The sequence below is a fragment of the Macrobrachium nipponense genome, chromosome 46 (assembly GCF_015104395.2).
Source record: "Macrobrachium nipponense isolate FS-2020 chromosome 46, ASM1510439v2, whole genome shotgun sequence".
Lineage (NCBI taxonomy): Eukaryota > Metazoa > Arthropoda > Malacostraca > Decapoda > Palaemonidae > Macrobrachium > Macrobrachium nipponense.
Genome location: NC_061106.1, coordinates 13,348,729 through 13,362,531, shown reverse-complemented (window position 1 = coordinate 13,362,531; position 13,803 = coordinate 13,348,729). Strand labels below are relative to the sequence as shown.

Below are 13,803 nucleotides of genomic sequence, written 5' to 3'. Positions count from 1 at the left end.
GGGAAATATACCGTTAAATTTAAACCTAGTTATAACTGAAGCGGAGAAAACTGTTCAAGCTGCTAATGACTATTATCGTACATCGGCAACAAGGATAAAACTGCAGTAAACGTCTGCCATCACACACAACTGTAGATAAAATTGGGATAAAATCATTTTAATCAAAACTACTGTGCTTGAAAGAACACATTTTACTGTGGTTTTCCACGCCGATAGAAGATAAATAACGTAAAGTTCGTATTACGATGATATAAAGGATTATTGCGAACGGAATCACGTAATTTTTTACGCAATAAACATGCCGCCAACGTAATCTGTTAACGAAAAAAATAGTAGTTCACATTCACAACGAGGACATATTCAATAAATATTTTCCACCTAAAAACACGCTGTATAAGGAAAATAACTTTGTCTCATATAAGTCAAGTATATAGATATTCGTTTATGCTAACTAGAAGCAAGAGCATTCGCTCAGAATTGCGTTATGGTGAAACAAACTTGTATTCATCAGCTGATTTCAAACCACAACATTGGCCGCTCCGCGGAATACGGGCTTAAGTTTGCCGTAGTATTTTAAAATACAATTATATGAGAATACATACAATATTCTTGGATACAGTGAAATAATGTATTACTTTTTAAAGGATTTATGGAAAAGATGCATAATTAATAAAATAACACAATGCATTTTTCGGAACTGGTGGACAAGAACGAACATGAAAAACCATCCCCTGACAACGTGGAGCGTAGTTACAAAGGCTGCCTTAATTTGTATCTTATTTTTGTACAAAAATGAAAATACCTTTACGTAATATATTTTCATACACATTTTAAACATAAAAGCATAAACATTTGAAAAATCAACACATCGATTGCTAAATTTGCACTCTTTTTTTTTTTTTTTTTTATCTCGATATTTTCGGAAGAGCGGTAGACGGCGGCATACAAGAACGAACTTGAAAAAAAACAACGTAGTTGATAACTTGAAGGGGAGTTTCAAAAGCTGCCTGTTTATCATATTTCTGCACAGAAATAAAAATACCCTATTTGTAATACATTTTCATACACATTTTAAACATAAAAGCATAAACATTTATAAAATCGACACATCGATCGCTAATTTGCACTTTTTTTTTTTAAATCGATATTTTCGGAAGAGCGGCAAGCGGCGGCTTACAAGAAAGAACATGAAAAAATATATGTATTTGATAACGTGAAGGGCAGTTTCAAAAGCTGCCTTTGTATCATATTTCTGTACAGAAATAAAAATGCCTTTCACGTAATACATTTCATACACATTTAAACAAAAGCATGAACATTATGAATCGAACATCCATAGCTAAATTGCACTTATGTAACTCGATATTTTCGGAAGAGCGGCAGACGGCGGCATACAAGAACGAACTTGAAAAAAAACAACGTAGTTGATAACTCGAAGGGGAGTTTCAAAAGCTGCCTGTTTATTATATTTCTGCACAGAAATAAAAATACCCTATTCGTAATACATTTTCATACACATTTTAAACATAAAAGCATAAACATTTATAAAATCGACACATCGATCGCTAATTTGCACTTTTTTTAAATCTATATTTTCGGAAGAGCGGCAGGCGGCGGCTTACAAGAAAGAACATGAAAAAATATCGTATTTGATAACGTGAAGGGCAGTTTCAAAGCAGCTGCCTTTGTATCATATTTTTCTGTACAGAAATAAAATGCCTTTCACGTAATACATTTTCATACACATTTTAAAACAAAAGCATAAGAACAGATGAATCGACACATCATAGCTAAATTTGCACTTATGTAACTCGATATTTTCGGCATAGAACAGCGTCAGAGGCATATATTTTACCCTAATACCTACGTAATAATTCTCCATAAAATTTGTTAATATAATTTGCATAACCTTTATGGTCTGAACGGCATTTCTACAAATGTATGGACTCGTTAGACAACGGCGCAAGCGGCGCTTTTAACTGAAATTTGTGCCGTAAAGATACCTTTAAAATGCCTTATTTTTTTTAATGAATAGTTTTGACGACCGCCGTAAAACCGATTCGCCGTTGAGTGATTGCGCCGTTAACCACGGGCCGCCTGTACTGCCATTAAAATTTCTGAAAGGTTACTGAAAGATGACGGTTCCTGTGAGCACAACCATAACTCAATGTTTACATTTACTCAGCTGAGTTCGCATAGATAAAAGTTCATCTCATTGATATGGAATTACGTATTCCTAAAATATGCCAGTAAACTATAAAGTAAAAATGGTTTTATTACCTTTATTATCACTTTATTTCATATTGTGAATCCTTTCACGTATGTTGTTGGTTATTGCACCACAGCCGAAGCTAACTACTTACTGATAAACATCACTTACAATTCAAGGTTTGATTTTTAAAATGGTAGTATAAAACATCCCAAAATATTAGGGGTGAAATTTAAGATTAAAGGTCACCTTATATGCGGAAATATACAGCATTTGTAAAATAAGAGTTATATGTATTATGGGGGTTCAAGTTGCATATGTATATGTAATGGTTCCTGTGAAACAACTGTTTCTAGGTACCTAATGCCATTTTCTTCAAAATTAGAAGTTCCTGTGAAATGATCCCTACGTTATCAGGTTGAAAGTAAAGGTGTAAGAACAAGATAACTCTCCATACAGAAATGCTATATTCCGAGTAGGAAAGTTTTAAATCCATCGCTTTCAAGAATTCTTTAAAAAAATTTTCATATTTTTAATTTTAAATAGTAATATGAAACCTACATCCTGTTTTAGTCAATTCTGTTAAAGGGAATTGCCAAAGAAACAACAAGGACCACTACAAAAATTTTGGGATTTATAGATACCTATGGAACAAGAGTGCATCGGGTAGCCGTAATCTTTTTGTCAACTCCATAGAGCTAGTACGTGCTTTACAATTTTATAACAAGGATAAGTTTGTGGAAAACAAACTTGTACTGAATCAGTAAAGTATGTTTTTCCACTTTTTTCCAAAAGTACTGAACTTTTACATGTGATCTTGAGGAATAGGTAATGAAAAATATTATACAAAGCAGTTTAAGAGCTAAGCAGGGTTACCTTAACTGGTCACTTGTTTCTTGTAAGGGAGTTTCAGGATAACTAGCATCTACGTCATCTTCTCCACCCTCAAATACAAATACCTCTGAAATACAGTGCATAAGCTTTAATAATCACATAAAAGCATTATTTTATTCCAAAAAAATTAGTACTTAACAGTACATTGCAACATAAATCTAAATCTCTTACATTCTAGGTTTTGCTAATGAAATCACGTCAAATTTTTCAATGCTTCATTTTCAATACCCTATGACTCAGAAAGGTCAGCCAGCATTACAGTGGACCCCCCGTATCCGCGTTCTCCGGATTCGCGGACTCACACATTCGCAGATTTCTCTCGGGAACGTTTCCCTGCATTATTCGCGGAAAATTCGCGCATTCGCGGTATTTTTCTATAAGAAATATCCACAAATTCCTGGTATTTGTTATCAATTTCATCATAAAATGCACTTTTTGTGATAAAACTATTAAAAAAATCAAGTATGAAAATTTTTAGTGGTTTTTCTTAAGTTTTAACTAACAAAATAGGCTGTTTTTAGCATTTTTATAGGGGTTCCAAACATTCGCGGATTCTAACTATTCGCGGGGGGGTCTGGTACGCATCCCCCGCGAATACGGGGGGACCACTGTACTTACATATTGTATAGAAAATGGCTTAGTCATAGAATAAAAGCATAAAGTATACTGGAGAAAAAATCTAACTAAATTTCAGAGTAAAGCATTTAATTACCACCTTACAATGGTTGTAACCAATTCCCTTTTGCAGTGGTCTAATGAATCTCACTGGTCTTTTGGCTATTTCACTCAAGTACTGTACAGCAATTTTCCCTTTTCCTGGTAATAAGAACTAGTGCTAACCAACAAATTCTAATTATTATGTAAATAAGCATGTGAATGTTCTTGGACAGGTCTATCACAAATGGTTATTTATCAGGTTTTTCACCTTTTCCTTTAAGGGACAAATATCACTACAAGGTAAATACACAACTGATAATGAAGGACAATCTAATTAAAGGAACAATAAAATGTTTGGGAAACATTTCTTACGGTCACATGCAGACACCATAAAAAATATTCATCACTAAACTGCTCTCAGTAGAAGAAACAAAAATAAGTTTACAAATATTCATCACTAAACTGCTCTCACTAGTGTTTGCAGCAGCTTAAAAATATTTAGTTAAGTATTTCCCAAAAAATCCTTACTGAAGTATATACTACTGATTCCATGCATCCAATTTCCCATCATTCTTGGTATGTATTCCATTGTGATCTTTGCTTTTGCCATCCTCTTACTGCCTTAAATGTATCTAAGAAGCTGACACATGTGGTGGTGAAATTGAGCACTACCCCTAAGTCTAGGTCTGCAGCATTCATGACAGTTTTGAGTTTCATCTCTGCCAAATTTATAATCTTGTATCCCTTACTTTCTTTGCCTCCTTTTGTATACATTTAGAAATTATAGTTTTTTAAAAGCTACTTCTGTTTTTTACTAGTCATACCTGTTATCCTACAAAATTTTGAAATTTTCAATTATTCTTTCTCTTTTTACTTAAGTCTTTTCCTATCCTCAACATACTTTGTATTCCTCATACAAATGCCCATAAAATTATTCACATAAGTTATTGAAAAGAAATGAAGTCTACAGATGAGCAACTATGCTTCCAAGAGTACAAAAGGAAATTCTACCTGGTTCAGCTTCAGCCTCAGCATCTGTAAGATCAGCTTCTAAACGAGGGGTTTCCAAAACTCCTTCCGATTCCATTCTAAGGGTGATTTCTGTGTTGCTTGAATGTGAGTCTTCCTCACAGGGAGAAGTTACACCTTCATTACCAAGGCTTATATCAACAGTCCTAGTTAAATGATAAAAGGGACAGGCTTCAAAGCTACGTAGTACAAAGCATTACAAAATATTAAAAGGCATAAAAGCTAAACGTAAAATAACACTAAATGTAAGCTCCTACAAATTAACAATGCACTGTAGGGATTAAGAAATGGCCAAATAGTATTTGTAAATGCCTTAACACAGGCAGGATTGTCTTGCTTATATTAGTTAAATAAGAATAAGTAACTATCATAATTTCAATAATGGTAGCTTACTATCCATATAAAACTGATGCATATAAGCCCTTAAACCATTTTGTAACATTACCAAAAAATTCAAGTAAAAAATTATGACCAGAAAAAACACCCCATTCATGACAAGTTTAACTAAAAATTTCTTGAATAAAAAGAATATTTTTACAAGAAAATTTCCAAACAAACTCACTTTTATTATTAGCCTGTAATCATGGAAACTTTGTTCCTGATTTGCAGGTGAACATGGATCCTGTGGTTCTTGGTAATCAGGACAATTAGATTAAGAAAATCAGAAGGATCAGTAACTTTGATGGTAAGTACTGAGTCTACATAAAAAAATTATTATTCCTAAATTTTCTTTGTTTAGAAAAACTTATTACAAGGTAATTTAAAAACTATCCAAGTCATAATTTATCTGGGAAGCATTCAACTGCAAAATACTACTGAATTTGCCAATTGTAATACAGAAACTGTCACAGAATTCTCAGACTTGAGATAATCCAAGGGTCTCAAGAAAAAGGGAGACATATCTATGAATGAGAGTCTAAGAATAAAATAACTGAGGCTCTCTTTCATAGAAAATATTTTATAACTCTCTCTCCCAAGCCCTAGGTTCCTTGAAGACTGGGTGCATTTGAGAAAAAATGTCTTTGCTCAGAAAGTGAAGGCTGCTGAATATTAACCAGGCAGCCTGGAGCTGAGCTCCCATTACTATATAAGTATGTATGCTGTGAAGGACAAACCCATGAATTTCATTCCTTGATAGGTCACTGTAAAGAACACAAATGTGTATACATCAAACAGAAGGCATCCTCATGATAAACTCCAGTGATCAGAACAGAAAGTCACAGACTATACTTACTGGAACAGCATCCTAGACTTGATTTGGGAAACATAAAAACTCTCAAGGGTTGGTAGTAGTATGTACCACTGCCTGAGCTAAAATATCTGTGCCTTTTAACCTAGCTGAAAAACTCTAAAGGTAGCAGATGTACACAATCAGGTTCTAATGGACTTAGCAAAGACAAGATTGGTGTAAGTTCTCCAAGTTAAAAAGTTTCCTGTAGATGTACCACTAGCAAGGGAGACAAACTGTAAAACATTCTTGCTTTGGCCATGGTGGAGCTACTTGTGTTGTTGGGAAATTCATTAGAGTTCCTTAATCTATCCAGTACTATTCAAATCCTGATGACTAGTGGAAAAATCACAGTTTTTGGAAGTAAATTATATTTTTTCAAACTATACAAACCTGAGGTCCTTTACATAAAGAATTACTATTCAGCGCCAGCTGGACCGGTCGTAAGATTTCTAACAAGTTAGTTCGATAGTAACTGCTTGTCCGATGGTCGGGAGTCCCACCCGACTGGAGGTAAGCATATCACTTTGCTTTAGGCCCAGGAACAGAGTGAGGGGTGGCATGAGGTGGGACTATATGTAAAGGTTTGTATAGTTAGGAAAAATGATATTGTTAAGATACAATAAAGTTTTATACATACTTACCTGGCAGATATATACTTAGCTATGGACGACGGAGTCTATAGCTAAGTATATATCTGCCGGGTAAGTTGCATGTATAAAAATACAATTTACTTCCAAAAATTGTGATTTGTTCCGACACGTAATACAAACCCTCGGTCTTTTACATTAGGAAGACTCACTTATTGGTGGGTGGAATCTGAGTCTTGTGAACAGACTGGTGTTCGCCCAACCTGGGTTCCCTCCCTAGTCGTAGGAGCAAAGGGGGAAACCTAGCCTCTGTCCAACTGATCGGAGTGTGCACTGCAAGATCAGTGGTCAGACCTCTGGACCAATTCATAAGAGGGAGGCAAGCGTACCTCTTATGAATAGCAAGCAAGAACTAGGTCCTATGTAAGAGCCAAATATAAAGTCTTGGGTTTGTCTCTCACTGGTGTCCGCTTCCCCCCTTGTTAGGGAAGGGACGGATAAACGCTTCTATCCCTAGTGAAAGGGATAGAATGGAGCTTAGTTACGTAACTTACCTGCTCCATCATCATGTCCAGTGTGGTGACGACCATTACCCTCTGCCCGCAAGGAGAGGGAAGAAAAAGAGGAGGAAGAGAAGCCAGTCACACTCTCATTCACTCTCAATTCATGCATTCTCACAAGGATGAGATGGTACCTTGTCCAGTAAAGGAGCTGAGTAAGCTACACAACTTGTTGAGCAGCCACCACGGGTCCCAAGGAAAAAGTGTCCAAGGACCTGTGGGCAATATCCCGAAGGTAGAAGGAGGTGAAGGTGGTCTGGTTGGCCCAAACCCCTGCCTTCAGTACCAGTGCCATGGACAAGTTCTTGCAGAATGCAAGGGTTGGACCAATGCCTCTGACTTCGTGGGCTCTCAGACGAAGGGTACTGGTGTCGGTACTCCTGTCTGAGTCGTACGCTTTCCGGATTACCTCACGAAGCCAGAAAGAAATAGTGTTCTTGGACACTTCTTTCTCGGTAACCCCAGTGCTAACGAAGAGGCATCGACACTCAGCCCTGAGGTGTCAAGTTTTCTTCAGATAGAGCTGTAGCACCCTCACAGGACATAGCAGCATTTCATCTGCATCATTATCAGTGAAGTCTTCCAGGGAGGGGATCGTGAAGGACTCGAATCTGGCATCAGGGACCGAAGGGTTTTGAGTCTTCGCTACGAAGTCCGGGACAAAATTGAGCGTAACTGATTTCCATCTCCTCAAGTGTTTAACATCGAAGGAAAGATGTGGAGTTCTCCTACTCTCTTCACCAATGCCAGGGCCAGCAGAAAGACGGTTTTGAAGGTCAGATCCCTGTCTGACGACTCTCGGAGCGGCTCGTAGGGTCTGCAAGTCAAGCTCCTAAGGACAAGAGTCACATCCCACCCCGGAGGCCTGAGTTCCCTGGGTGGGCAAGACCTCTCGAAGCTCCTCATTAGGAGTGATACAGTAATACTTTGGGTTACGAACCGATTAGTATACGAATTTTTTAACTTACGAAGTGACGCCCTCATTCTGGAATACGAATTTCACTTGGAATACGAATGCGCGAATTTCTATCATTTGAGGCCGCCTGCTTTGTTTACATCGGACATCGGATGAGCGTGTGGATCTGCGAACGCATTTTTTTTCGGCCAAAACTTAACGAGGTCACGTGACTTCCTCCCCACGCATCCCTTGACCCGTTTTAAACCTATACTCTTTCACTATCTCGCTGGCGAACGCATTTTTTCGGCCAAAACTTCAACGAGGGTCACGTGACTTCCTCCCACGCATCCCTTGACCCGTTTTAAAACCATAACTCTTTCACTATCTCGCTGGTGTTAAGATTGAACGCATCTGTCCGTGATACGCTCTCAAATTTGTTTAGTGATTGCGCACGTGTTGTTTCCGTGATAGTGCTTATATTACTATTACCCAAATACTAAAGACAATGGCTCCCAAGATGACGAAGGGCAAAGCAGCAAGAAGGAAAGCATAAGAAAGAAGGAGATGATTACAGTCGAAATGAAGAAGGAAATTATCCAAATGCATGATAAAGGCGAGCGCGTGAGAAAAGACATTGCAGCATTCTTCAAGCGGTCGCAATCAACGATCTGCACTATTTGAAGAAAAAAGAAGAAAGTTAAAGCCAGTAAAGCATCAAAAGGTGTCACAGTATTGACGAAACAACGGCCTATATTCTCGATGATGTAGAAAATTTGCTCATGGTTTGGATAACGAGAAGCAGCTGGCAGGAGATTCCATAAGTGAGAGCATCATTTGCGAAAAGGCTCGTAAGATCTACGAAGATTTGAGTAAAAATGAGCAGGCACATCAGCAGACAGTGAAAAAGACAGTTTTAAGGCGAGCCGTGGCTGGTTCGAGAATTTTAAGAGAAGGACTGGCATCCACAGTGTTGTTCGCCATGGTGAGGCTGCAAGCTCAGATACGAAGGCGGCAGAGGCTTACGTAAAAAGAGTTTAAAAGGCTCGTGGATTCCGAGAAATACCTCCCCCAACAAGTCTTCAATTGCGACGAGACAGGGTTATTCTGGAAGAAGATGCCCAGGAGGACGTTCATTACGGTCAGAAGAGAAGGCACTTCCCGGTCACAAGCCCATGAAAGGACCGTCGAACCCTACTGTTTTGTGTGCTAATGCAAGCGGGGATTGCAAGGTTAAGCCTCTCCTCCTGTATCACTCGGAAAAATCCACGCGCCTTTAAGAAAAAAACAACGTGCAGAAGAAGCTGTTGCATGTTATGTGGGCGGGATCTAATACAAAGGCTTGGGTGGAACAAGGATCTTGTTAGTCGAGTGGAATGAACGAGGTTTTTGGTCCCGAGGTGAAGAAGTATCTCCGGGAGAAGGACCTCCCACTCAAGCCTTACTTGTGATGGACAATGCTCCTGCCCATCCTCCATCCGTTGAAGAGGACTTACTGGACGAATTCAAGTTCATTAAAGTCAAGTTCTTGCCCGCCAACACCACTCCAATACTCCAGCCCATGGACCAGCAAGTTATCGCCAATTTCAAGAAATTGTATACGAAGGCTATGTTCCAGCGCTGCTTTGAGATGAGGGAAGGCACCAACCTTACCCTCAGAGAGTTTTGGAAGGATCACTACTCTGTTTACAAACTGCCTCAATCTGATTGACAAAGCCTGGCAGGGAATCACCAGGAGAACCTCAATTCTGCATGGAAGAAACTGTGGCCCGACTGCGTTGCTGAACGAGATTTTGAGGGGTTCGAAACCGTCGAGAAGGGGGCAGTTGAAGACGAGATTGTATCCCTTGGGCATGTCCTTAGGGCTGGAGGTTGACACGGACGACATCGAGGACCTCCTGATGAGCATGGGCAGCAGCTGACGACCGACGAGCTGTTGGAGCTACACAAGGAGCAACAGAGACAGGTAACGGAGGAGATCTCATCTGAGGAGGAGGGGGGAAGACGCTGCACAGTCGCTTCCTTCGAGCGAGATCAAGGATTTTTTGAAAACACTGGGAAATTGTTAAAAGTTTTATCGAGAAAAATCACCCGAATAAGGCTGCGTCAGGGCGTGCAACAAATTTGTTTATCGATAATGGGGGGGGTGGGTCATTTCTATAAAATTTTAAAGAACAGGCAAAAGCAAGCCTCCATAGAAAAATATTTTTTTCAAAATTGTGAAAGACGACACAGTGTCGCGTAAGCGTAAAATTAGTGATTGTAGTGAACGGTGCTCTCTAGAGAAAGAACCAGAAAGTCTTCCAGAAGTTGTTCACGGAGGAGATTTCCCCCAAGCCATAACCCTCTCCCTCCTCACCCTTCCCCTCCTCCCGTCTCCGTCAAGCCAGCAGCCACACTCGCCAAAGGTAAAGTTCAGGTTTTACTGTGCATGCATATTAAATCTAGTGTTTATATTTAATTTCATTCTTCAATTTTATAATTTTATGTAATTCCTACACGAATTTTCAACCTTAGTGAACAAAAATAAATGGAAAAATATGAATTGAAATGGTCATTCATGGTCGGGTGGAACGCATTATTTGCTTTTTATAACATCTGGGAAAATCCATTTAGGTTACGAATTTTTTAGGTTACGAAGCAGGTTCTGGAACGGATTAAATTCGTAACCCAAGGTATTACTGTAACTGATTTCCATCTCCTCAAGTGTTTAACATCGAAGGAAAGATGTGGAGTTCTCCTACTCTCTTCACCAATGCCAGGGCCAGCAGAAAGACGGTTTTGAAGGTCAGATCCCTGTCTGACGACTCTCGGAGCGGCTCGTAGGGTCTGCAAGTCAAGCTCCTAAGGACAAGAGTCACATCCCACCCCGGAGGCCTGAGTTCCCTGGGTGGGCAAGACCTCTCGAAGCTCCTCATTAGGAGTGATATTTCCATGGAGGTGGAAATATCAACTCCTCGCAGTTTAAGGACTAGGGTCAGGGAAGCTCTGTAGCCTTTAACTGCGGAAACAGAGAGGAGCTTCTCTCAGCGAAAAAAGACGAGGAAATCCGCTACCTGCTGAAGAGTGGCTCTGAGCGGAGATAGACCCTGTCTATGACACCAACCACAAAAGATGGACCACTTTCCCTGGTATACTGCTGCAGAGGACTGTCTGAGGTACCCAGCCATCTCTGTTGCTGCTCGGCAAGAAAAGTCTCTCACTCACAAGAGATGGTGGATAACCGCCAGCCGTGAAGACACAGGGAATGAACTACTTGGTGGTACCGTTCTACATGCGGCTGGCACAGCAGGTAGTGCCATGGGGGAATCTCTTGCGAGAGAAGAGCCAGCAGGTCCGGATATCAAATGGCCTGGGGCCATTGGGTGCCACCAGAATCCAAAGATTGCTGGTGATCAACACTCTGCTGATCATCTTGCGAATCAGGCAGAACGGGGGAAAGGCATACACTACGAGGTTGTCCCACAGGTGTTGGAACGCGTCCTCTGCCATGGGTCCGGCACAACTGAGAAGAAAACCTGGAGTTTTCTGTTATGCTGGGTGGCAAACAGATCCACAAATGGACGACCCCATAGGTCGAAGAGCCTTTCCGCCATGTCTGGGTGTAGAGACCATTCGGTCCCAATCACCCGATTCTGGCGGCTGAGCTTGTCTGTCACTACATTCCTCTTGCCTGGAACGTATCTGGCTGACAGCTCTACCGAGTGAGCTACGGCCCACTCATGCACCTGCATCATCAACTGGTGCAACGGGAGGGACACGTTTGTTGACGTATGCCACTACCGTGGTATTGTCGCTCATCAACACCACTGAGTGTCCCATCACTCGTTTCCGGAACTCTTGGAGTGCGAGGAACGCAGCCTTAAGAGTTTCAGAAAGTTGAAGTAAAGGTGCCTGTCGTGATGGTTCCACACTCCTGCAACCAGCAACTCTTCCAGGTGTGCAGCCCAACCCTCGGTCGATGCGTCTGAGAACAGCAGCATCTCCGGAGGGGGAGTGCGCAGGGGCACTCCTATTAAGAGATTCCTGTCGTCTAGCCACCAAGCCTGGTCCTCCCTTACTTCCTCTGTGAGAGGAACCAGGAAGGATTGTGGATCCCGTGCCTGTGACCAGCACTCCTTTAGTCTTCACTGAAGAGACCGCAGGTGAAGACGCCCGTGGGGGACTAACTTCTCCAGTGATGACAGGTGACCGATCACGACTTGCCACTGCTGAGCTGACTGTTCCTGTCAAGACATGAACCGTCTGGCTGCCTCCCTGAACCCGCTGATCAGCGAGTCTGCGGGGAAGACTCGTACTGCTACCGTATCGATCAGCATGCCCAGGTACTTTATCCTCTGCTTGGGCTCGAGATCTGACTTATCGACATTCACCAAGAACCCCAGATCGCTGCATAAGTCGAGGAGTCGATCTCTGTCCTGTAGCAACTGCGAGCTCCCAGACTAACCAATCATCGAGATACCTCATCAGACGTATCCCGACCAAATGGGCCCAAGCCAACACCAGAGTGAACACTTGCGTGAACACCTGTGGGGCAGTTGAGAGACCGAAACAAAATGCCCTGAATTGATACACCGTCCCGTTGAGGATAAAGCGGAGGTACTTCCTGGAGGACTGATGGATATCTGGAAATACGCATCCTTCAGGTCCACCGGAAGCATGGAATCGTTCTCCCTGATGGAATCGAGCACTGAGCGTGCTGTTTCCATTGTAAACCGAGTCTGGCGAATGAATCGGTTCAAGGGAGAGAGATCTATCACCGGTCTCCAGACCCCCGAAGACTTCTCCACTAGGAAGAGCCAGCTGTAGAAACCTGGCGACTGATCTTGTACGATCTCCACAGCTCGTTTGCTCAGCTTGGTCTTGACTTCTTCTTGTAGCGCTACGTCCCTGGCAGAACCGGGAACGTATGTCTGAAGGTGGACCGGGTGCGAAGCGAGGGGTGGCTGCGACTCGAAGGGTAGTAGGTATCCCTCCCGAAGAACATCCACTACCCAGGTCTCGGCTCCATAGCGCTGCCAAGTTGCCCAATGGCTCGCCAGGCACCCCACCAATTCTGGCAGCAGGTGAGGGGGAATGCCATCTCTAGCGTTTCCCTTTCTTTGGCTTCCGTTTAGCAGGTCTCCCACGGGAATAGGAAGCTTGGGAGGAGGGCTGACGCTCACTCCTCCAAGCACAAGACGAAGGCTGGGTCTTTCCTCACGACCTCGACGGTGCTAGCGTCTTGGAAGCGGAGGAAGCTCCGAGGCTTGGCTGCAGTTGCTAGAGACTGCCCAGAAGCCTTCAAGACTGCCTGGTGTACTAGGGGGTCACTGTCCTTGGTGCGACGCTTTTCCACCGCAGTGTCCACCATCTCTCTGGGGAAGAGAGAGGAGGAACCCAGCAACATCGGTTCCGTAGACCCAGTGCCACCTCTAGACTGGCTGCTCTGGTTACCCGAGCCAAGACAGAGTCCCGTCGTCTCAGGACCAGCTTGGCCCATGGGTTGGCCGTCTGGTGGGTGAGGTAGGAGATGGCCCTACCTCCAGACTGGCAGAGTCTCCCAAATGCAGAGTCTTCCTCGGGAACGATAGCTCCCGAGGAGGCTGCAACTCTCGATACTGTGAGGGACCACAGATCCAGCCAGGAGACTGCCTGGAGGGCTGCCATGGCAGTACTTCCAGGGCCGATGCCTCTTGCTGTGAGAACCAGAGGTTCTCAGCCAGCAGGTGATGGAGAGGCACCCCCGGAGTTAGCTTAGC

General features: G+C 42.3%; 1 protein-coding gene across 3 annotated transcripts in view; it reads right to left on the bottom strand.

Annotated features, from left to right (window-relative positions):
• LOC135214757 (WD repeat-containing protein 81-like) overlaps window positions 1–13,803 on the bottom strand; it is a 211,296-nt gene that overhangs the window by 70,447 nt on the left and 127,046 nt on the right. For all 3 annotated transcript variants that reach the window (XR_010314462.1, XM_064249109.1, XM_064249110.1), the window contains exons 14-15: window positions 4,772–4,935; window positions 3,086–3,170 (exon numbers count right to left, since the gene is read on the bottom strand). Coding sequence is in view for 2 of the 3 variants with exons in the window: in XM_064249109.1 (XP_064105179.1) it covers window positions 3,086–3,170; window positions 4,772–4,935 (249 nt within the window). In the remaining variant the exon portion in view is untranslated. The remainder of the gene's footprint in view (window positions 1–3,085; window positions 3,171–4,771; window positions 4,936–13,803) is intronic.